The following is a 25,596-nucleotide window of genomic DNA, read 5'->3' on the forward strand; positions in this document are numbered from 1 at the left end:
GCTGGGATAGACTCCAGCTCCCCTCACCTTGCGACTCTGAAAAGCAGTTAATAAAAGCTATTCATCACACATTCTTCAGCTGATAAACAACAATTCAGAAAGAATTTTTCCTAAATTGTCAGTATTTCTTTAATGAGACGGCTTTTATGTTTAGCCGAAGAGACTGAAACTGTGCAAATACCTGCTCTGAACTAATTAAGTTATCTTATGTAGTTCCAGCAGACAGTAATCTAGTTTGCACATTAAAGAAAATTTGTAACTTTGAAGTTCACACTTGCTGTCTCTTTATTCTTCTCTAATGCAGAGAAATAACAAGTACAAATGTTAGAAATGAGGCAGAACCAGGACCTGTCAAAGTCCATCACTTTTAAAAGACGTGAGCAGTGACAGTTGGAACAAACAAAGCATGTATCTCAGTTAAGGATGACATTTGTTCCATTACCAGTCACCTTATTGTTATTTCAGGTGGGATACTGGTGGAAAAAGCATGCTCCAGTTCATGCTATAGTCAATTTTGAGGTTTTGGGCTACTCTATTCTGAGACGTCTGTTGGATGTTTGTGTAAATTGGAGCATATCTGCATGTTTAAAGACGACATTTCAGAAAACTTGATGAAGTATGTGGGGAGGTTTTATGATGATTCTTGTTGCTTGCATGTTATTCTGTTCCAATCAAAACCTAGAGAGGTTTCACAGTACATAGCTTTAAAGACTGTTATATCCAGTTTTATTACTATCAATATTTATAGAACATATGGCGTAAAATCGATTTTTTTGAATTTATTCAGTATTTTTAGATTCATGAAGGTGATGAAAAGATATTAAAAACCACTGACTCCGATATGTTAACAAACCAAGAACAAGAATCTATCTGGTTTTTTATCCAGCGTTCAGGAAAAGTGAGCACAGCGGTGCATATTTGGATAAATAATACGCATCATTTGCACATTAAAACATAATATTGCAGAAAACTAATCATAAAAAAATTTTTTTTTCTTATTTTATTATATTGTGCCCCGTTCACCTGCAGTGTCTCCCCGTTGAATTCCTCCAATAAAATTATGAGCTTGCTCCATGTGTAAAATGCAAATCCAGGACTGTCAGGCAGAGCTGCGAAATAACCTGGAAATTGTGTATGTATGGCACTCTAATAACTGTGCATTCCTGCCGGCAGCTCCATAACAGTAATAACCTAAATCTAACCTGTATTTCTAAAGCAGGTGGCAAGTGGTAAGGAGGGTTTGTCTCCACAGGCCAGATTATGAGTTCACAGCCAGACGTGGACAGATAGAGGCAGAGGTTAGCCCTCCTTCCTGCTCTCTTCTACGACACACACACACACATTTTGGCAACCGTTTTTTCACAGGACAATTACCTTGCGACCTCTGCCAGCCCACACACGCACATACACACTTGTCCAATTACGGACAGAGTAAAGGAATGATAACAGTCACAGTCGAGCAATACACACACACACAACCTGTCATGATGCGTATACACACTCCACAACCCCTCCAGCGCCACAAAATATGGCACTCTCTTTCTGAAGGGCACAGCAGCACCCAGCTGCAGCATTCAAACACACGAGACACTAAGACTATCAGACTCCCCGTACACATTTGGCACAGATTTCCCAGTTTCACCTTGTTTAAACCAACTGCCTGCAGTAATGTCCGATTCACACACACTCACACTCTTCTTCTCTCTTTTAATTTCATTAAGTCTGATTATTTTCTCATAAGCATTTCTACTCTAATCCACTTGTTGGGTCGCACATCTTTGTAGCAGCAGCCAAACACTGAACTGATAATGGATATGCACAATTGAGGGTGTTTTTAAAATTCACTCCTGTTGTGGCTCACACATTCACTGGTACTGCAAAAATATGCTGAATGATGCTGATGACATTTGGATGTATGATAACGTATATGGAGTATATGGTGTATAATTATCTCTCTGCCACCTTGTTTTTCTTTGCTCTTTCATTTGTGGTCTCTTAAGATCGTTTCTGAATAAACATGTACATAATTTCCTTGAGACAGTGCCGTGTTAAGTGTTAAGACAGTGTTAAGACGCTCGTCTCTGGAACAACATTCACCCCCAGCTAGGATTGATTCCAGTCAGAGTCTTTTTCTGCTGGATCCCCCCCACCCCTCCACCCTCGACTCCTACTTTGTATTCCCCTCAGCTTTACTACAGTTTCAAGAAAGAAAAGGAAAATTCAGGGTGCTGGAAGTCGTCCTCTTAGTTAAAGCTTAAACAACAACATATAGATTTTCAAGTGTGAATTTCCAGCAGGAGCCTTAATGCCAGGGAAATGCAAATATCATAAATTTGCCTGATTGGGATGCACGTTATAAATATTTCAGCAGCCTCAGATGAAATTATTCCGATCATACAGCATAGATTAAATTGCAAACACCTGCTACACCCGCTTAAGTGAATATCCCTCTAACTCTTCCTCCTGCAATCACCTTGACCACATGCTGTTTTGGTGGCACACCGGAGCACCGCCTATGGTGTTATCAAAGTCATCAGCCTTTCGTTTTCCGCTGCAGAGTGTCCTAACTAGATAACGCTCCACCCACACACCCTCTTCAGCAAATCCATAATCAATCCCATTATAGTTTTCTTTGTCCGGTTGTTAACCGAACACATTTGTGGGCTGATAAAGCAAACTGACATTTTCATTTTAGTGATCAAGCTGCTGCTTTTATACGGAATAATTTGTGACCGCAGCGGCAGAATAATTTGAAATTCATAAGCCCACTGTTAGGGTTCCAAGGTTCAGTGGCTTTACAGCACATGTAACACTTGTTAGCAAGTCTTTTTATAATATATATATATATATATATATATATATATATATATATATATATATATATATATATATATATATATATATATATATATATATATGAAAGACATGTTTGATATTTTTATGTGTTTGTGCCAGGAGAATGGAAAAACCATGAAAATGTCTCTCTATGAAAGAAAAGAGATCCTAACCATCACATCTGCACTTTCTTTGAGACTGAACAGACCTTCTTTTTTTTATGCTGTAAAACATAATCGGCAGTGAAACAACGTAATTTAGGAGGTTTAATAAAAACTGGGCCATTACGCAGATACAAAGATGTGACTCAGATGCAAGTTTTTTTAAGTCGCAGTGGAGGAGAGGTAATGACTCATCCTCATCCAACTACTGTGGGAAAGTCATTCCACCACAGGAAAGGAAGGAGACTGCAAGGCCACTGCAGGGAAAGGGATAAATAATTAGACAATTGCACCAGAGCAGAAAGCGAGGTGTCTAGGTCACGACCTGAAAGTACAAGTTTTGTTTTTAAAGTCAGTATGTATAGCCACGGCCATAAATAGACACAAAGGACAATTCTGACAGCAGCTGCATGGATGAAAAGAAGGAAAAGGTTAGCAGGATGCAGGAGTGGATACAGTGCGATTTGGGAGCTGTGACAGGCCGAGATGATTGCTGTGATTTGGGTTAGGCAGGAAGGAAGGCATGAACGTGGTGAGGCTGAGAAAAAAAGTGTCATCATTATTAACTGTACTGAAAAGATGGTTGTATACACTCGGTCTTCACCACTTTTTTTTTCAATCAAGTCTTTTCGACCACAAAGCAGTCATACCAACCCTGCTTTATTGTCTGAGTAATTCTAAATGTGACATTATATACATTACATAATTCTTAAAACTAATGACAGAAACCAAAGACCAGGTAACCCAAAGGGTCGTTTTCACATAGAAATTTATAGAATCCAACAGTCTGGCAACCTTCAGATAGGATGCACTTCCGTATCGTTTATACATAGTTTATGATTACATATCCCGTCAGCAAATATTGCTTCATCATAGCTGACTGCATCTCAAAAGGCAATATTTAGTGGTAAGAATGAACAGTTCTCTTTGATGGAGGTAAAATGACTAAATGCATTTACCATACCATATGCTCCCATAAGAAGACAGGAAATGCCATTCGTCATATCTCACGCGAATGTTTAAACTTTTCACTTGTTAGGTTTACACTTTAAAAATGAACCAATCACAATGGACACTGAACAATGACGTTGAAGGGTAGCCTATGTGTTATAAAGTGACACCAAAGGGAAGTGACCAAGCGTCAGCATGTGATGCACTGGGAATGAGACTAGGCCCTCCTTGTTCAAACAAGTCTAACAGGAATGGCAGGAGGCCCACTAGTGAACCCTGGGGAACGCCTCCATGTAAAAAACATGTACCATTGGACCAGAATACAATATAGTCTTCTTTCAGCTGTGCTACAGTAGATCATCTGTCTCCATTTCATCCTATCCCTAGAATCCTCCTCTCTTCGTGTCCTCCTTCACTACATCTATGTCCTTCTCTCATTCCCTCCTAACACGCCTTCCCTCTCTTCTCTTCCTTTGTATTTGGCCAACAGAAGCATAGTTTCCACCAGCATCCTGTCGGCCAACTGGAGGCAATCATTGTTAACCCTGGGCCCCATGGTGGGGCCACAAGCCAGTATACTCCTAGTGCCAATCCCAAGCCTGGATAAATGGAGAAGGTTGCATTGGAAGGGGCATCTGGAGTAAAAGCTTTGCCTAGTTGAACATACAGATCATCAATAAATAATAATAATAAAGCAAGTGATTAAAAAATCCGGGGAGTTATAAGAAAATGAAACCCAGGAATTCACTGTTAATATTTCCAAGACGTGTGACTCCTTGTGGAAGATAGAGCTCTGAAAAGCAATCCCACTAGTCTGAATCTTTCATACAGATTTATACCGACTGTTTAATCATGAGAAAAACTTATTCCTAAAAAGATTTTCACCCCTGCCTCTTGTGCTCTTGCTTTGACTCCTTCAAATCAAAACAAAACAAAACAAAACAGTAAATCTGAAAGCTTTCACTCCAAAACTAGGCTATAAGAGTATAACCACCATGAAATTATCACTTTCATGTAACAGATTTACAGCAAATATGAGCAAACCAAACCGTTTCTTTGTGTTTTGCTTCAAGAGCGATAAATCACCTCTTTAGTTTAAAGACCACATGGGGTATTAAGTTTAAGATATTATTTGATGTACTGTCTTGGTTTGGCTGAGTAATTACCGTAGTAATTACAGTGGACACAATTTTGACACATTTTTAGCCGTGCATCCTTCAGAACTGAAACATTTTAACCAGCGCCTCTATGCAGAGCAGCTCTTTACAGGTCTATGAGCCATCACCCTCACACTCACTCACACACACAAGAGTGGCTCGAATCATCTGTTTGACACTTGTGATTACATGTGTGAACGTGTGACTTAAAACCCACCTACTGACTGCCAGACATTTTAACCATCTGAACTGATCTTTTCTCACTGTGGCTGTGTAGTGACATGTTGGCTCTCTGTCATGACTTACAGGGACATTTCAAGGGAAGAGAGCCATCGTTAATGTCGAAGATTTTTCTTCCCTCGTCTGGCATATCAAAGGTGGGGAAAAAAGACCAACAGAACCAGACAGTAAAATGCATTACCTCGTTCTTGCAATATGACACTTTGACTAATGTGTTGTGGTTTCATTCAAACCAGTTCTGTCCCTAATCATGTCAAGGTATATTCAAAACACCAAGTGCTGTTGCCTCACAGCAAGTGTCTTCTGGTTCCCTGAAATGTAAGTTACACCAAAGAAACATCCACACCAGGTAGTTGATGCTGCTTCATGAAAGCTTCTCTGGTGCTATTTACAATTACGAGCAATTGTTATCGAGTAATTCATGCAACAATTCTTTTAAAGATGCGACCGCACTTTCAGCGTTTGTAATAAATTATTTCATCACCGCCATGTCCCGCAAACAGACAAAAAAGAGAAGTGTGTGTTTGTTTGTAGCTGCTGTAAAGAGACAGTGCCACACACACACACACACACACACACACACACGCGCGCGCGCACGCACACAGGCTTCTTTGTGGCTCTGTATGAGTATGTAAATCTCTTTGGTAGGTGTTGCTTCTGCTGGATGATCATAAGGTCCAGATTGTGTATTCAGCCACCACTTTGACCATTATGCATGTTTAAGTATGTGCATATGTGTGTGTGCGTGTGTACACGACAGCCGGTGTGTTTGTGTGTATGTGTGTCACTTTCTCTTTGGCTGTGCTGGCAACACGCTGATGACTCAGCCCATTCAGCACACTAATCCTGTTTCCTCACAAACTGTACTCAGCCCACACTGGGTTTTATTATGCTGTATACATTATAGGCCAATGCCGTCTGATTTTAGGACAGCAAGTCACCATGAGTTGAACATGATGCTTTAATGCCTGTCATGTAACCAAAGGCAATACCACAGAGTGCTGCAGTATAGTGAGGAAGTAGAAAAAGATGCAAGGCTGGATCTAACAGTAAGCTGCACATGCTGCTGGGAGTAACTCAAAGCCGCAATTAATTAAGACTAAACAGCAGGTGAAAATATCCATCACTTTGAATAGTCGGAAGCCCATATCGATATATTTTGGAATTGGGTTACTTTGTGAATATTTAAACAAATGAGCTCAGGGGAGTCGGCTAAACCTGTCCTGTTACCTTAGATCACCAGAACATTAAAAATATTAAAAACAGCTACTTGGTGCCAGCCAGTGCCTAGCAGGACAGCCAGAGGAGATGTCTGTCCTGTATCAGAATGAGTTTGTGGAGTTGTCCAGCAGTGGGTTAGAAAATTTAAGTGTGAAAAGCACTTAAATCAATTCTACTTACGTCGAACATAAACGTTACAGTGTTTGCTTAGACAACAAATGACCAAATATAATTCAATCTATTTTTCAACCCTTTAAGCCAAATGTATATATACATCGGTTTTTGAGACTTCTACCTCATCAGTGTGATTTTCCCCCCAAAACTAACAACATAAATTGCACAAGACATTTTAAAGCAATAAATTACAAAAAAAAAGCTAGATGTAGTAAATATGATACAAATTAGAACCAACATTATTAATATTATTATTTTTTTAAATTTTTATTTTATTTTATCAGATGGGTCAAGAAACAGTATTTTCAATTAATTCAATTAGCCAATTAATTCATGGTTCAGGCTTTAAAGGGTTAAGGTTGTCTTAGGTAGTCCTAAAAAAAGAAAAGGAAAAAAAAGAAAGAAAAGATTTTTAGGCTTTTTGAGGTAGTGCTGTACTTCTGGTGACTTGGCTCCACAAGCAAGACAGGCTGCCACTGTTTTTGGCTAGCTGACATTAGGCTTTTCTTAGCCTCAATCTGGGACTTTACAAGAAATACAATCACTTTTAGACACAAATAACTTTGTTATCCAGTTAAATTAATAACACTTATTATAATGTTACAGACGGGCTGGACTCCTACCTTAAAGTTATCATTTTATTTATAGTTATTAGCCTTTAGCCGCTACCTTATTGATAGCACACCAGACAGCTTAGGGCCCTTTCACATTGAAAGCAGCATGCACGACACCAAAATTTGTGTTCAAGTAGCCACTACGCGTTACCCGTACTACATTATTTTGTGGCCACTCATGGTCTACACACGTAGTGTATGGATAACTAAACATGTTTGATCTGGCAAAGCGCTTGTGCCTGATGCAACCTTCCCAATACCAACACCGCCACTGGGAGTAAACGAGCTTGTGACCACCTGATGCAGCTTTCAGGTAACTGCTAATAGTTAAATGGCTAACACTGACGTATGCACAGGCCAGGTTAATATTTATAATACCTCTTCAGTACTTCAATGTTGCTGAAACTGAAGCTTCATTGACCTTTCCAAGTGTTGCTTAGTGTTGTAAAGGTCAAAGTTCAACTGCTAGTGATGAGACAAAGACGGTAACATTGATATGCTGCTGTAAACGAGTTTCTAATCGAACAGTAACTTTTAGTTTTGACAACGAGTGAGTAAGGATGCAAATGATATGTTACTTTAGTTTTTTTTTAAGCAAAAGATAACAATAAAGGTAAAATCCAATCACTGTACAATTCTGTGTCCCTAAATTATGTTTAATTACTTGACAGTGACTTTCAGGAACGTTTCACCTCAAGAAAGACAATCTGCTTTCTTCTAAATTCTTCTAACACCTACCAGCATGGGTACATTACACGTAACATGCTTTAACAAGATGACTTTCCCAAGATGATGCATTTGTTTAAATGATCTAAGAATCCTAGCTCCTTGCCTGTTTTTACACTGTTTACAGGGTGCTACAGTTTAGTTCAGCTATTCCAATTAAACTCTACAGTCAGTCTCTTTTTAAGCTGATGCGTAAGGGATGTTAAGCATCATCGTCTTCTTAACCATTACAAGTCTGATATAGCTTCTGAAAATTTGAAGGATGACAACCTCTTTGAGTGGAGCAGCCAGCTAATATAAAAACATGTCAGAGCACACTGCTTTAATATCTGCTGTATGACTCAAAACATAAATACTCTAAATAGCTCTAGCTGTTCCATCAAATGTGTATGAATCAGTCTTTTTTTTTAATGAATTCTTGGATTTTAAATTTTGTTATATGAATCTGGAAATCATGTCCATTTGGTAGTAAATCCATTAAAAAAACATTTTAAAAAAAGAGTTTAGATTTTCTTTTCTTATCCATTCGTCCCCTTGTTCCAGATGGGAGTAAGTACGGAATGGCCACAATCTTTGTAGACTATAATGGATTAATCCCAGTGGCTCTAATTATCCCCTCACTTTTCCATTAACACCAAAATAAGTATGACATACATGGTACCCTGGAGATTCAACGTAATAACTTTTATCCCCTATTTTTATAACTGTTCTTTTCAACTGTAGTGAACTTTTGTTTAATACTTTGGTTTACGACTAAACAGCTGCAGCACTAGTGACATTTCCACCAGCCCATATTGTTATTTGCATCTAGTTTGCATTAGCAGTAATGCAAACTAACTGCTCAAGTACAAAGGTAGGCATACCAGCTTAAGGTTCGTTCAACAGTGTGTTGAATATATGAAGGTGTAAGGCTTTTAATGGGGTAAAAACTCTTGGATATTTTAGACTGGCTCGGTCAACTAAGAAGGAAAGCAAGGCGAGCAATGTGATGTGAGAAATCACATGACTTTCGCATGTGACAAAAGTGAGGACAGAAGTCAGAGCAGTGAGTAAGCAAGGCAGAGAAAGAGGCGCAGAAAAGGGAGAAAGCTAAGATCAAGCTTTTCCACTGTGAACAGATATGCAGGTGTGCAGCTTTTTTAAGACTTCTTAAAACACTGATATCCCCTGTGTGTGTGTTACAACTGATTCTAATTTGGAAGAAATCCAGCTTCACTTTAATTAACAATTATCAACCACTTCTTACACCCCAAGTGCTATTTTCAATGCTTAATAGGAATTATACATAGGAGACCTGTGAGATTTTACAGATAAGAAGTGTTATCATCATAAGTGTATGCTTGATGTGCGTGTGAGTATGTGTAGGCTACATTTGTTGTGCGTAGAAAGAGATCCCACAGCACTAACATCGCTCCGAAACTGGCCTCTATAAGATAAAGAAGTGGAAGTACTGAAAGTCAAAGACATAATCCAGCAGATTCTTACTTCATAGACTGAGACTACCTGAAACCCGCTCACTTGGACTTCAGTTAAACAAACAATTGCGAGATCAACCCCTGCAACACAAGGCACTGCTAAATCAAACGGCATATACAGCAAGACATAACAGTGACTATAATAAGAAATAGATATATCAAAGCTCAATGAATGCATCATTTTTCAGTTTCAGTTGTGTGACGCTATCGTTGTGTTTCAGCACCTTATCATTATAAAAAAATGAAATATTTATAGTTTCAGGATTCAGTTAATCACTATGAGACGAGTGTATAGACAACAACAGGCTGATGTACAATTAAAGCTATTAACAGGCCATTTGTGAACATAAACAGCCGGCCAACATTGTCACCAAAGCAAGCCTTGCCACTTGGCAGCCATCTCTAAACATCTCTGGGTTCTTGTTTGGGTAGTTATGTTGAATCTAATTCAACCTGAATATTTAGAAACAAGTCTACAGTTAGAAAAAATAAGCAGAAATATCAACGTGTGACTTTTGTTGTTGATTATTACATTAACACAATTTTTTAAACAAAACAATGGATGTGTAAATGTGTAAATGAGGCTTTATCTTTTTTTCTTTTTACATAACAAAGATACGATCATTAGATCAATTCGTGCCTTTAAACACATGTAATGCAGAAAAAATATATTTCAGACTTAAGAAGTAAAAATGTTTCATTACAATTATTTTTTCATTTTGTTACTTACTTTTGCAAAATAAGGTTTTGTAAAAATGCAAATATGTTGTATTTTAGTACATATAAACGTGTTTACACCGTATATAAAATATAAGAAATGTACATTTTGGTCATTTTCTTTCTACTACTCTAAAAGAAGGCCTGCCGAAATCTCAGAATATACCAGTGCATGAAATATTACCTTGACTTCTTTTAAAGTAACATATAAAGAAAAATGTCTAACACGTGTTAATGTGCAGGATATATCTCTGCATTGAAAAATAGACAAATAGTAATAAAATTCTTAGAACAGTGACACCACTGCAACAGGAAGAAATCAATAACCATAAAATGTAATTAAAAAGGCTTAGATTGTTATCAGCTTTATTGGACCTTGGTGTGCTAGTCAAAGAGAGTTATTATCAGTGTTTTAGGCTGCCGTTAGCAGCTTGTAAATTGGTGAGGTAATGCTAAAATTTCACGCTCTACATGCTTGTTTTATGGCTTCAGGTAACTTTTTTGCTCCGAAAGCCTAAATGCTGCCACTGTTCTCACTACACTGACTCAATGTGTTTGCGTGATCGTTATCAGCTTTCATAGATCTTCTTAAATCGATGACGATGGGGAAAAAAATACCATTTTCACAAAGGCCAGATTATATCGAAGTTGGATGATGTGAGTAGATATAAAAGTGGAGTTTGGATGCTGGCAGTTTGCATAGGGGAGGGGTAGCAATGAAAAAAAGGTGAGTTTTCTCTGTGTCAGTGATGTAAACGTAACTCAGAATATACAGCGTATCTGTCTCTCTTACACATGTTTGTGCAGAGTAAAAGGCTCTCCCCAGCAGCGGCAAAAACATCTGTCAAATACCTACTGCAGTGCCTGAAAGGCCTTTTCACATCAAGTCAGCTTTAATAGATAACCGAAAAACTGAAATTTTCGCTATCGCTTCCACCTCTACATCCAATATTGTCTTTCCCAGCTCCCGACTCGTGTCCTGCTGAACCAAACCCAACACAATCCCTCTCCTGTTTCCCCTTCCCCGTCTTCCACAGGCTCGGTCGATACGTTAGACTTCCACACACGTGCACAGCGAGATAATGCAAATGTTGCTATAAATAGGGACAACAGTGCTGACAGTAGCACTCTCTCAAGTGAGATATCTCGGTGTAATTTTCACCAGCACACGCCGCCACACATAGTCACGCTGGCAAGAAAAATCTACTCGTTTGCTGCGCTTCATCATAGTGATAGTCCTGAAGCAGCATATAAACACTTGAGATGCAAAAGCAAACACAGATATGAGCTATAAGGGGCTCAGAAATAGGACTGCTCCACACAAACCGGATCAATATGCCCTAAACATCTTAAACAAATGTGCAGCCGACTAAACAGCCTGAATCTGCATAATACTCAGGTCTGCTATATGAGAGCCCCTGCGGCTCATGTATAACATACAGGCATTATGCCACACTATGAAACCCTGCGTTATTGTGTGTATGTATCTAACACACAACACATATTTCACGATTCTCTGACAGTTTTTCATAAAATCCACTAAAAGCACAAGAAGACTGTATTCCGCATGATAACTCCCCTCTATATAAAGCAACTACAAGCCCGTAGAAGCTTACAACCTCAACTTCCAGAGCACAATGGAAGCTGAGGCGAAGACCGATGGGATGGAAAAATAATTGAGATGGATAGAACACAGGAGCGACCCTCATCCTTCATCGCTTTCACTCTCTTTCTCACCTTCCAGCTCTTGATGAATGACACCAGTAAGGTTGGGCTCTTCGCCCCACCAGAAGATCCACAGCTCCTTGGCATCGGGCTTGATTTTGCGTCGCCACACGCACAGCAGGTTGGACTGCACGCAGCGCATGAAGCTGCGCAGAACCGGGTCGTCCTGGGCCGGGGCGGAGATCACGGGCCCGTACTCCCCGCCGCTGGAGAACCTGTAGCAACGCCATTTAATGCCCGTCAACTCCGCCTGGAAGAGAAGAGCAATTAAAAGAACCTTAAATCTTGTATTTATAATGCATTGTTAATACTTACAGTAAATAATAGAGTAATTTCCCCGTGGCTTCAGTGCAAACACAGTTAAATGCAATGTAAAATAATTAGTTCATTTATAAGCTAATTTAGCAAGTAATCTTTTTAACAATTCTTTAATCATTTCACTTTTGTTTTTCTCTTGTTCTCTGGTGCGAGCCTCACCAAAGCGAGCGGATTTGCCGTTTCACGCTTTTTTTAATACTTCTGCATTGAATATTTTTGCATTTCAGGCCAGACATTACAGGATGCTGTCTTGGCTTCAGTTAAAAAGCGACGGTTGGTTTTCTTCTTTTCTATTTTTGACACCGATATGAGTTTATATCAGGAGGAAAATTAACAATCTTGCAGTGTGTTGCACAGAGAGCAATCTACTGCTTGACAACAACAAAACCAAGAAACTGATTGTTCCATGATTGAAAAAAAAAAAAAAGGAGGCAAAGACATACACGCACACAGCAGCAGAGCTGAGCTGGAGCATGTGAACGCTTCTAGATTCCTGGGAATCGTTAGGACACAGACATGACACATTTACACCCTTGGAAATGAATGTTCTTCCTAAATCACGCACAAGAAAAAGTCATTTGGAAACATCACAAACTTTGATAGGTTGTGCACAGCCCAGGATGGGAAGGCTCTGCTGCATGTGATTAAAAATGCTCATAATATCATAGGTACCAATCTAGCAAACATCAGCGATATGCTAAATGACAATGCCCAACCCAGCCGCAGCCTGTTCACCCTGCTGCCATCTGGCAAGCGATACAGATGTATCCACTTCCGTGCCACAGAAAGTAGTTTCTTTCCCCGGGCTGTGAGATTACTGATTTCATCCTCCACACTTCAGCACAGATAATAGCTTTACTTTTCATGACTAAATTATTTATTCATTCTTTTTCATTTACCTTTTGTTTTGTTTTGTTTTTTGTCGGCAGCATAAATGAACTACAGTTGAACGTCTTGCAGAACGATGATTAAAATGATCCTGAGTTTAATAAATGTCTTTTTTTTAATCATTTATTAACTAATAGTTAATGTGCAATACTGTTGTAGTGAGGATTTCTAAAAACATCAGCTTCTAAATAAACCATTATTATATAGAAGATGAATTAAAACGAGCATTATGGATGAACACATTAGGTGTGGTTTTTAACAGTGACCATATAAATTGTGTTATCACATCAGACATTGCTGATTTAATCAATATCTGCACATGTGCCGTCCATTCATTTTCTATTTTCGCCGGCTTCCTGTTTACACAGCTATGATCGTTGCCTAAACAGTTAAAATTATTTAACGTCTCCCTGTTGTGTTGTTGTAACCTTATTTAATCGATGCTTTCACTCGCCGCTCTCGCCGCTGCTGGTGCTGCTGTAAAGATAGCATAAAGAGTGTGTAACTACTGCAGAGAGACGAGCTGGAGAGCGACAGGGAGACGTAAAAGATGGCCTTGAGTGAAATGCATGAATGAACTACTGCAGGAGTGGCGGCACTGAAATGCAGGCCAAGCCAAAAACGAGAGAGACATGAAAAGAGGAAACAAGGGTCAGGTTCAATGGCTGGAATCTGGCCCAGCAACTGACATCTTCTCCATTTAACCTAATGAGATAAAGGGTGTTTCTGTCGCCTGCTGCAGACTTGCAACTTTGGAAACGTCTCCTCCATCAAAGCCTGACAGGAGACATAATCCTGTCATAATGCTGATTTTTTTTTTTTTTAGGAGCACACACATAGTGTGGGTAAAGAAACCAAAACACACAAATGTCAGTGATCCTGTGATGATCACGTGTGCTCCGGAAACTATATTCTGATCTTTGTTTGTGTTTTCGTGTTTGCATTCGAGCATGAATGAGCAGAGTGCACAAAGGCATTGTTGAACAGGACAGAGATTTGGCAGGCAGAGGGAAAATCTCCGAGTGTGCTGCGCTGCCCTCTTCTCCTCCCCTGTGTTCACCCAGCTGTGAGGATCATGTTTGGCACACTGGCCCAGGCACCAAGCCATCCAAGGCCAACGAAGGGAAGAAAAATACTGACCCACTTTAACGCAGAGACAGGTAGAAAAGAGCAGCTCAAAGGAAATTAAAGCCCGCGGTGTCTTTGAGTGGGTGAAGAAAAGCAGGCTCTACGGTTGTGATGATTGTAAAAAGAGGGGACGAGGAGGCTTATAGAAATGTTAAGTGTGTTTGCAAACTGGCGACTACTCTCTGCACCCAAATAAGAAGCTAAAAAGAGAAAGCAAGGACTCTGAGGAAGGGTGTGTATATGCTCAAGTATTCCTAACGAACATATCCACATTACCTACTGGCACACGTCCTAAATTGTGAGCGTACAATAAAGTATGCATTTGGCACGCAGGAACATCCTCGCAGCAAAACGAACCCATAATTACGAGCGTGTCCCTTCTATAACGACAGCGCGTGTAATAGAAGATATAAACATTGGCGCTGTGATAAGCCGAGCCCTAAAATTAGCCGTGACAAGGTCAAAGATGCTGTTTGTCCCAAAGCAAAGAGGAAGACATCTGCTTGCACTGCCTCGTCACTCCCAGTCAATGTCAAAAGTTCCTCCACTGTTTGGCACAGCTGTCTGCTGCTTCTACTGAATCAGGAGCTCTGAGATGATGGAAGCAAAGTGTCAGAATATATATTTACAATGGCGGCATACCAGCGAAACGCACGCTCCCATGAACGGATTCTTCAAACGGGCCCCTTCAGACATGCTCCCCTTAGAAGTCTGCACAGCAATTTATAGCAAAAGTTGGAAGAAGACACCTTAATTTCTGCCAGTGTAATTCTAATCAACTCAAGGCGCTTTAGTTTTTAAGGTAAAAAGCCAACAATAACACAGAGAAACCCCCAACAATCAGACAAAACCCAATCTGTGTGGAAAAGGCTTAGGTTTTATCAAATAATGAGCTTTTTTGGTTTGTTTTTTGTCTTTTTGGGCCAGAGTGCGCAAAAAAAGGTGCTGTGTACTTCTTGGCCATGTGGCAAGTGCTGCTGAACTCCTGTGGAGGATTAGCTGTGGCACAGTTGAAGGAAGGGGGAACAGAGCTGCGCTCACACGCTGGCGGGCACATCCAAACACATGCCTGCACACAAACACTGGCATGCACACACACCGCAGCTGTGATGATGTGCAGACCAGAAGTGCTCGAAATAAAAAAAAATTAGAAAAAGAAATCACTGGCATGCATCGGGAGGCGGACATATTTTCCGACTGATGTCCAGTTATTTTTCAGACGTGACAGCTAAGATCTGCTCATCTATCTGTCTGTGCGCGCGTGTGTGTTTTCGTTCATTTATCGGCTACGTGCGCGTTCATCAATATTGTGTCTGTGTTTTTCTTTAATATATGAGTTGTACACGGAGGCAGTGATAGCTACACTCTTGCTGGATGATAATGATCTCTCAGCACTCTTCACCTTCACTATCAGACCTCCGAAATCAGTAGTAGTGCTAACGAACAGCTAATTCTCATATTTGTATGAATAAATTACCACTTGTAACACATAAGAGAAAATCTGTCAAGCATGTGAATTCAACTGATATCACAACTGAGTCTGGAGACAAAGAGCGGAGCTATTATTTGCTACTCCACTGACAAATCAGTGTTGCTGAAGAAAATCCAGTCACAAAGGACAACAAAAAAAAATGGTTATTTGACTCATTTAAGTATAATTCTGTCATCGCCGCTCTTTAAAGGAATGGGGGGTTAAGTTCCTGAAGTGCACACCAAATCAGAGAATGGATTTCAACAACAACAATGTGCTGTATGAGTAGAGCAATTTTGGTGCTAAATGAGGCAAAACTGTAAAAACATGTTATAAAAGAACGGATTACCCAATTGGGATTCGACTTTCATCAATCTGAGAGAAATTAACTAGGACAAAAATGTCCTTTTGTGCCGTCGGCGCACTTGGTTCGACTGTCAGTCTGAAAGCCGGCAAAAAGAGCACAGCAAATGTGTATTTGAAAGCAGCAAATTCCTCATCACCCTTCCGTGTAGAAAAGAGCAAATCAAAGATTATTCCAGGCTGCAGTCTCTGTCTATTTTAAACACTACCACGGGGAGGGGAAAAAGGCAAAGGGGTCAAGAAAAGAGATGGGAAGATTTTGTTTCACTTGTTCTCCAGGTTGGCTGGTTCAATTTCTGATTGAATGCAGGACCAAAAACAAAAGCTTTTCCTTCAATTGCTAAGACGGACCAAAGCCTTGACCTTACTCTCACCTCTATTATCTTCCTCGTCTTCACTCCCCCGCTCATCTCTCAGCACTTTCTCACCTCCACAGATGCCTATGTAATACATCCCGGCAGGTGTGTCTCATACTTTTTCTCTTTGCCTTTTTTTTAATTTATTTATCTTTTTATGTGTTTTTTGTTGTTTTTTTTTATTTGTCTAGAAAACACAGCTTTAGCTTTAGCTATAGCTGCTTTAAAATCTTCCCACCATTCGCACTATGGGATAGATTCAATCTTTTATCTTTGAAAGGTGGTGTCGGACAGAAATCCAAACTTTAAAGCTGAGAGTTTAAAAGGTATTTCCTGGAGAAAAAAAAAGGGTGGGGGGGGCTCAGAATAACAGAATCTGTCTCCAAACCAGAGGTCAGCCTCAGTACACCAGTCCCGCGCTTGTAATCACAAAAATATGGAAGTCAGTGCGTTAATCTTTAGCGCACTGTGCTTGAACACAACATAACTTAAAGAGGAAAAGAGAGAGAGAGAAGTGGATCCCATTTCTAGAGATGTTTGTCATACTGCAGCTCAAACAAACTGGAACTCGTGTGCATATGTTGTTTAAAGCCCGGGAGCTTTACAATGAACAGGAAACATTCATTACTCAGATGGCAAAGCTGAGAGGAAAACACACTTGACATAGACTTTTCAGGAACGTCTCCGCAGTCTGAAAATATTTTCACTCCCCTCATTTTTCTCTTGAAAACTTGCAGACCTTCTGAATGGACCTCTTGAACTCCCCGAGTAGTACTTTGATGCAGGAAAACACACACACACACTCCTTTGGCCCAACCCTAGAAAAAGAAAGAGCCGTGTACTGACAAAGCATTCAGACATGACTCTGCGGAGCACTTCCTTTCACTTTCAGGACAAACGACTGCCGTGAAAAGCCATAGCACATAAAGCCGCAGAAGACAGAAGAGATCTTTGAAAACACGCGTTTACACCGAAAGTTACGAGGAAATATATTTAGTCTTGGTCGACTAAATATATTTGGCAAATGCCTGAGCTTCTAACAGGAACGCAGCCGATGTGATCATCTGAGAGGATAAGCGCCTAATACTCTACCAAAGCTGACAGAAAGCACACAGAGAATGTCGTCTGAGAGAGACGCCACTTCTTTAGGAATCTCAGCGCAAGAGCCTCGCAGGCTGACAAAGGAGCCACTTTAGGCGATTGAGAGACAGCTTGGCTCAGCAGTTTTACCTACTCTGGCACATGCCGAACACTTAGTCTGTCTTAGAGTGGCATAGCTTTCTCATCAATGTCAAATCTGATTAGCCGCTTGCCAAGCTGCCAATATTTGGGGTGTGTTCAGATCGCTTGTGATGCCCGTGAGTCTTTAGATAAGACTTGTTGTCTTTATCAGACAAACACAACAGCATCCATCTCCCTTTGATTCAATGTCAGAGGACTTTATTTGCTCTCTGAAAACGAGTCCTCGCCGCTTTAAGTCAAGTGTCTTTTGATTGGCTGCCTCTCGCAAGCAGAAGGTTTGATGAGCAGGTGGGCAGGACTTCTGCACCTGAGATGATCACAAGCATATCTGCCCTCACTGACATCACACAGTAGAAAAAAGTAGGAAAAAACATACGCTGTATACGAATGAGAAGCAGTGGATTTTGGGTAATCTGGGTATTCTGGGTAAAGCCGTGCGTGTCCCGTTATTTGGTAGGTGTGGGTTAAGACAGTGTTTGGTTGTTTTAGGACCAGTGATGAACTAGAATCCTCTCCTAGGTGTGTGTAAACCGCTAGCTCTGTATCAGCTGGGACAGACTGTTGCATCCCCACAACACAGCTCTTAAGAAAATGCACATAATGTTGTTACATGTAAAATGTGAGATTATTTCACATCGTTTCTTACATATTGTACTTGGGAGTATAAAGATTTTCATGAATGGTATTTGCAATAATTGGACTTTGTTTTTGTTTTCTTGACATGACAGAAATTAGCTGTGCATGCAGAATAAAATTAAGAAACTCCATCTATGGAAATCCCCTTTAATATTTACACGTATTAATTCCCCTCATAGTCATTTTTATGGCATGTGGCTGTCACATTCAGGCCAATGTGAACAAGATCACATCCTCTTATTCTCTTAGAACTGAAAGCATTCACGTTAAAAGCATGCAACTGGGAACGCACTGGATACGTTTGTGAAGGAGCTAAATGAAACAAAATGTAATTTTTTTTCCTTGGTTAGCCTCAAAATCAATCTTCAAATCAAGAAAGCTTTAATCTGGGGCATTATTGACAGTTACACAATACCTTAGTTTTCCCCTGCTTCAGTTCTCTCCACTTTCACGGCTCTCTTTCTCCACATGCTGCCTGGTTCTCTTCCCTTACATCGTCGGATAAAGAAATAGGTTGCCACTTTTCTGCTGTTCTGCTTGCAGAATGAAATCAGATTCCAATTTTTTTGTGCGGCCTGATGAGAAAGGTCAATTACTGATCTGTTTGGCTATGCTGCGATCAGACGTAGTAGCTGCCATTCTTTTAGTATTTTCAGCAAAGTAACTGCTCAGTGATTGCTGCAGCATTGAGCCACACTTGGTTCTACAGTAGATGTCACAATTTAAAAAAAGGAAGTGAAATCTTACAACTTTAATGACAGGTTTTTTTTGCGTGTGTGTTTGTTTGTTTATCGCTTCAGCGCTGAAATGCTGAAGCAGTCCAACGGAAAATCAAGTGCGGAAATTAAATATGAACAAAGACAACGTGAGCTCTGAGGCTGCGATTGCTAAGTCAACACCGAGAAGGCACCAGTTAGAGGAGCCAGTGGCAAAAATCAGAACAGGCAACGACTCCCCCTTCATCAATTAACCCACTGAAATCAAATTAACCCACAAGGAGTCGCGCTCCCTTCTGGCATTTTACAACACAAATGAAGAGCGATGCACATTACTGCACTTGCGAGGAAGCGAGAGCGACACCAAAGCGCCAAACAGGTGTAGAAAAAAGGCCTCTGGGACACTAAACAGATGCCTTTCCTCTGCCTTCTGCCACCACCTTTACAAGCCCCTGCAAAACAAGGGACCGTCATTTGATCTGTGCTCTGCTGCAGCATCCAGCCCTGGGAGGTGAGCAAGCCAAGCGACCTAATTAGAGCAGTGAGAGTCCCCAGGGCTGAGTGACGGATAGACCTGCCAATCACGCCGCGGAAAGCCTCCATCAAACCCTGACTTCTCACCTGACACAAAGAGAAGTAGGAGGTAGGAGAAGTAGGAGGTAGGAGGAGCAGCGGCGGAAGACCAACAAAGACAGCTGGACACTGCGTACAGTAGCAAAGCCACATCTGAAAGACAAGATCCCCTGCCATTTGCAAAATGAAACAACACAAGCTGCAGCATTAGGCTGCTTTCAAAGCATTAAGGGACAGACTAAAGCAGCGGTCCAGCTCCGACTGAATTATTAACGTGCAAATAAATAAACCAGCCCCTGCTTTACTAGTGTCTCTGGTGTAACTTAATTAACTGTGACAAGCCACGGGGAGGGAGAAATGAGCAAAAGACACAAAAGACAGAAAAACGGAGAATCACAAGAGGAAGAGAGAGAAGTAAAAACAGTTGCTAGGCAACATACAACATCTGTAGGAATTCAGCAAGATATTCAAGTTTGGAGATTTCTGTCTCCAGGGTTACAGTGAAAATATAACATTACAGTACTGTAAAAATCTCAAAATCACAGAGCCGCATGCTGCACGTCCCTCCTGAGCACAACTACACCTCCCAACACTTCATAACAACCACCGTTAATAAACACTAAATTGATCATTAATTAGTTTTTTTTAATTTACTGTTAATTACATTTTTGTTAATAGTTATTTCCTGTTAATATGCAATAAAGTGTTTACAATATTAGATATTATTAAGCTCAAACTGACATTTATGGCAGTTTGTTTAAGAGTGTGTGGGGGTTATATGGCACATATACAGAATACAGTGATATGCCACCAAGGGAGTCTAATACGTGACGCTGGATCTCAGACCAGTCTCACTATTGCTGGGACAGTTGTGTCACAGCTGCAACACCAAAGGCCGCCTTGTGTGGATCTTTGGGACGCCAGTGGCTTTGACAAAACGGCGGTTTGACACCCTGGGAATGAGCTAGGCTCGCTAGTGAGTAATGACATCTTTATTTTAAAATGAGCAAAGCTATCTGCTAATCATTAACAACTAATTAGAAATTTGTTTTTCATTAAAAATAATATAAAATAAACTGTTTGTTGGCACATTTCAGCACAGTGGAAATTTTAGTCTTTTATCAGATATGATACAAGACATTATAGGACAGTTCAGTCAAATTAGTCGAATGAATGAACGCCAAAGTCTCAGATTTTATATTGTTAATAATAATTAGCAAGTATTATTGCTCATCATGTCACTATTTACAGCTAAATGTTATTTACAATTTCATTAATGCTGAACTTACAATAGATTAAGAATATTTGTTATAAATTACAGCATTACTCCCCCTTACCCCCCCCACCCCCCACCCCCACCCCCGCCCCATACAGCTGGAATTCATGAGCTCCGATGTGACTGAACATTACCGTTGTACAGGATTACACACTGAGTTTTTGTGCAGCAAGAATGACTTAAATTGTATTTAAAAAAAATTACTCAGTGCAGTAATTGTACAATTAGCACTGCATGGAGGCTTTTTGAAATGCCTACAAGTAGTTAATAGTCTGATTGTTCCTGAAATTGGGCAAATGGAGCATAAGCAGTATGAAAAATATCTAATTTGGCTTGTAATTTCCTGCATTGATTTTTTTTTTCCCCCCACAGGGATGCCGTTTCAGATAAAAAGACAGCCCTCCATAAGTCAACATGACTTTTCAGTTGTTTCATCACACAGCAGATATAAGGAATAAGGAAGGAACCTGGAAAGCATGAAACTGCATGTAGGTGAGTGGGTGGAGGGCTAAGGCATTGCCAGGCCATTAGTATCTCAGTAGGTCACACCTGAACAGGTTCCAACCTGCAACTCACCCGACTGCTGTCTGTAATCCATTGTTTTGCTTACTAAGTGGGCGTGGTAGCCAATCAGAGCTTTTACACTAAAAGTCCTCTGCACTCCAGCACATGCACTCACACAATCTTATGTAATCCCACTCAAGTCCTCCTCTTGCATCCATTCACTCTTTACAACCCGATACAACAACAACATGGCATGAACGCTTTCAGCCCCGTGTCTTCACACTCACTCAGTCCTGTCTGGTAAATATTCCATCAAACCTCTTTGTGCGTCGCTATTACGCTGCAATGTCCATTTATTCCATAAAGCAAGCCAGGACTGAAATTGAGCTGTACAAATTTTCATTAGCATTTGAAAAATCATGAGTGTCTGCCTAATTCAAGATGAGAGAGAGCACGCCGTTTGGCAGAGCAGTGAGAATCAATGCACAAACGGTCGTGAATCAACAGTCTGCACATAATGTGTTTGTTCTCATCAAGTACCCGTCTGATTGGTCGCAGATAATCTCTCAATGGAACATGAACACACGATAATTAGAATTTGCAACAGCGCGGCAGACAACATTAATGTTTTCTCTCTCCCCTCTTGTTTTGCAGCTCTAAGAGAAACCCTTTAACCTAAGTGCGCTCTAACAGCAATTGAATCCCAGCCAGCCATGATATTGGCAAAGCTGTCTGGCTTGCAGAAAATATTTGCCCAGTTACAAGCAGGGCAATATCTCCCTTAAAAGAAATTCTCTTTGTCAATTGGCCTGCAGTCAGGTGGAGAGATAGCAAACAGATCTCCCTGAGGAAAGCCCAGCACGCCTGTGTGATGCTACATGAGACCTGCGGCATCATAAAACAAAAGTTTGACCGGTTTCTGGAATATGTCTAACAATTAGGTACCATCCTTTGGAATTTGTGTTGAATCCAGATGTGGAGGAGCAAAGTGAAATTCATGTGTAGCAGAAAACAGCAGAAGTAGGTGGAAATGTGACTCTGCTGTGGATATCTTTATTTTTTTTAGATAACAAATAACAACTGAATTGATGGAAACTGCATTTACTTAGGATCTGGAATTAACTACAACGTCAACTTGTTTTAGGAAAGTATGCATGACTCCTTATTTTCTAAAGCATAAAACATTTAAATCATGGCTTTAATGTATATCAAGAGCTGTTTTGCATCATCCAAGTTACAACCTCCAGGGCTGAAAAATGAAGCCAACGCTGAAGTGCCAAAAACTGCAGTGCCTCCAATGTCCATTTGTGGTTGGCTCTAAAAGCAAGTCAGTCCCCACAGACCCTCATGTTAAAATGTCCAACCTTACAATAGAGTTAAACGTCTTTATAGCATGGTAAAATACAGCTTTGGTTTTTATAGCTACTTTCCCCTTCATAACAGCTGCATGAAACTGATTTTTATTTATAACTGGCCCATTTAAATTTCATTACGGCTGAAATATATGCATTACCAGAGGTGGGACCACTCTGAGTGGCAGGTAGAATAAGTCTGAACTACAGCTCACAGCTGTCTTTGTGCTCTTTTGTACCTTTTGGATTATTTTTAATGTAATTATCATACAAATAATATAACCTACCGTGTAATACACAGTATCCATTTAGTCTAAATTGTATATATATATATATATATATATACAGGGAGTGCAGAATTATTAGGCAAATGAGTATTTTGTCCACACCATCCTCTGCATGCATGTTGTCTTACTCCAAGCTGTATAGGCTCGAAAGCCTACTACCAATTAAGCATATTAGGTGATGTGCATCTCTGTAATGAGAAGGGGTGTGGTCTAATGACATCAACACCGTATATCAGGTGTGCATAATTATTAGGCAACGTCCTTTCCTTTGGCAAAATGGGTCAAAAGAAGGACTTGACAGGCTCAGAAAAGTCAAAAATAGTGAGATATCTTGCAGAGGGAAGCAGCAATCTCAAAATTGCAAAGCTTCTGGAGCATGATCATCGAACAATCAAGCGTTTCATTCAAAATAGTCAACAGGGTCGCAAGAAGCGTGTGGAAAAACCAAGGCGCAAAATAACTGCCCATGAACTGAGAAAAGTCAAGCGTGCAGTTGCCAAGATGCCACTTGCCACCAGTTTGGCCATATTTCAGAGCTGCAACATCACTGGAGTGCCCAAAAGCACAAGGTGTGCAATACTCAGAGACATGGCCAAGGTAAGAAAGGCTGAAAGACGACCACCACTGAACAAGACACACAAGCTGAAAGGTCAAGACTGGGCCAAGAAATATCTCAAGACTGATTTTTCTAAGGTTTTATGGACTGATGAAATGAGAGTGAGTCTTGATGGGCCAGATGGATGGGCCCGTGGCTGGAAAACAAATCAGCGACCAATATAGCCACCTTTCTTTGCAAGGACACTCAAAAGCCTGCCCTCCATGGATTCTGTCAGTGTTTTGATCTGTTCACCATCAACATTGCGTGCAGCAGCAACCACAGCCTCCCAGACACTGTTCAGAGAGGTGTACTGTTTTCCCTCCTTGTAAATCTCACATTTGATGATGGACCACAGGTTCTCAATGGGGTTCAGATCAGGTGAACAAGGTGGCCATGTCATTAGTTTTACTTCTTTTATACCCTTTCTTGCCAGCCACGCTGTGGAGTACTTGGACGCGTGTGATGGAGCATTGTCCTGCATGAAAATCATGTTTTTCTTGAAGGATGCAGACTTCTTCCTGTACCACTGCTTGAAGAAGGTGTCTTCCAGAAACTGGCAGTAGGACTGGGAGTTGAGCTTGACTCCATTCTCAACCCGAAAAGGCCCCACAAGCTCATCTTTGATGATACCAGCCCAAACCAGTACTCCACCTCCACCTTGCTGGCGTCTGAGTCGGACTGGAGCTCTCTGCCCTTTACCAATCCAGCCACGGGCCCATCCATCTGGCCCATCAAGACTCACTCTCATTTCATCAGTCCATAAAACCTTAGAAAAATCAGTCTTGAGATATTTCTTGGCCCAGTCTTGACCTTTCAGCTTGTGTGTCTTGTTCAGTGGTGGTCATCTTTCAGCCTTTCTTACCTTGGCCATGTCTCTGAGTATTGCACACCTTGTGCTTTTGGGCACTCCAGTGATGTTGCAGCTCTGAAATATGGCCAAACTGGTGGCAAGTGGCATCTTGGCAGCTGCACGCTTGACTTTTCTCAGTTCATGGGCAGTTATTTTGCGCCTTGTTCTTGCGACCCTGTTGACTATTTTGAATGAAACGCTTGATTGTTTGATGATCACGCTTCAGAAGCTTTGCAATTTTGAGACTGCTGCATCCCTCTGCAAGATATCTCACTATTTTTGACTTTTCTGAGCCCATCAAGTCCTTCTTTTGACCCATTTTGCCAAAGAAAAGGACGTTGCCTAATAATTATGCACACCTGATATAGGGTGTTGATGTCATTAGACCACACCCCTTCTCATTACAGAGATGCACATCACCTAATATGCTTAATTGGTAGTAGGCTTTCGAGCCTATACAGCTTGGAGTAAGACAACATGCATGAAGAGGTTGATGTGGACAAAATACTCATTTGCCTAATAATTCTGCACTCCCTGTGTATATATATATATATATATATATATGTGTGTGTGTGTGTGTGTGTGTGTATGTATGTATTTTTCTTCTGTGAATAAAATGTTTTCTTGTGCAAAGCTAAGAAAATGTTGTACTTTTTATCCCAGTATGACCAGAAAATGGCAAAAGCAACACTAAACAATGATGTTTTCAATACACATTTCTCTAAAAGTCTATCAGCCTGTTCGCCAACCACCTACCAAACTTTCCAGCTGTCACGGGCAGCTGATGGCACCAGCTACTGCCCATTCCTGCCAATCCTCCTTCCCCTCTCAGACTTCTGTCGCCCTACACACATGCAGGAGCACCAGCGGGCGCTAAGAATAGAACACAGCTGGCACTGCTGGGTTTACATATTTCACACTCAAGCCACCATGCTCCAAAATACTCCTGCACCATCCTGTCCCATATCCAGCTCTGGGACCGGCGGCGCTTCCTTCCCTCCCTTCCCGCCCACTCTGCCTTTGAACCGTTCTTCACCTCTGC

General features: G+C 40.7%; 1 protein-coding gene across 4 annotated transcripts in view; it reads right to left on the reverse strand.

The window, feature by feature from the left end:
- Positions 1 to 25,596, reverse strand: part of LOC146383800 (mediator of RNA polymerase II transcription subunit 13-like) — an 89,043-nt gene that overhangs the window by 55,132 nt on the left and 8,315 nt on the right. For all 4 annotated transcript variants that reach the window (XM_084935263.1, XM_084935260.1, XM_084935262.1 and 1 more), the window contains one exon: positions 12,009 to 12,246. In XM_084935263.1, the coding sequence (XP_084791389.1) occupies positions 12,009 to 12,246 (238 nt within the window). The remainder of the gene's footprint in view (positions 1 to 12,008; positions 12,247 to 25,596) is intronic.

Source organism: Perissodus microlepis, chromosome 7 (assembly GCF_051167445.1).
Source record: "Perissodus microlepis isolate ML-2025 ecotype Zambia chromosome 7, ASM5116744v1, whole genome shotgun sequence".
Lineage (NCBI taxonomy): Eukaryota > Metazoa > Chordata > Actinopteri > Cichliformes > Cichlidae > Perissodus > Perissodus microlepis.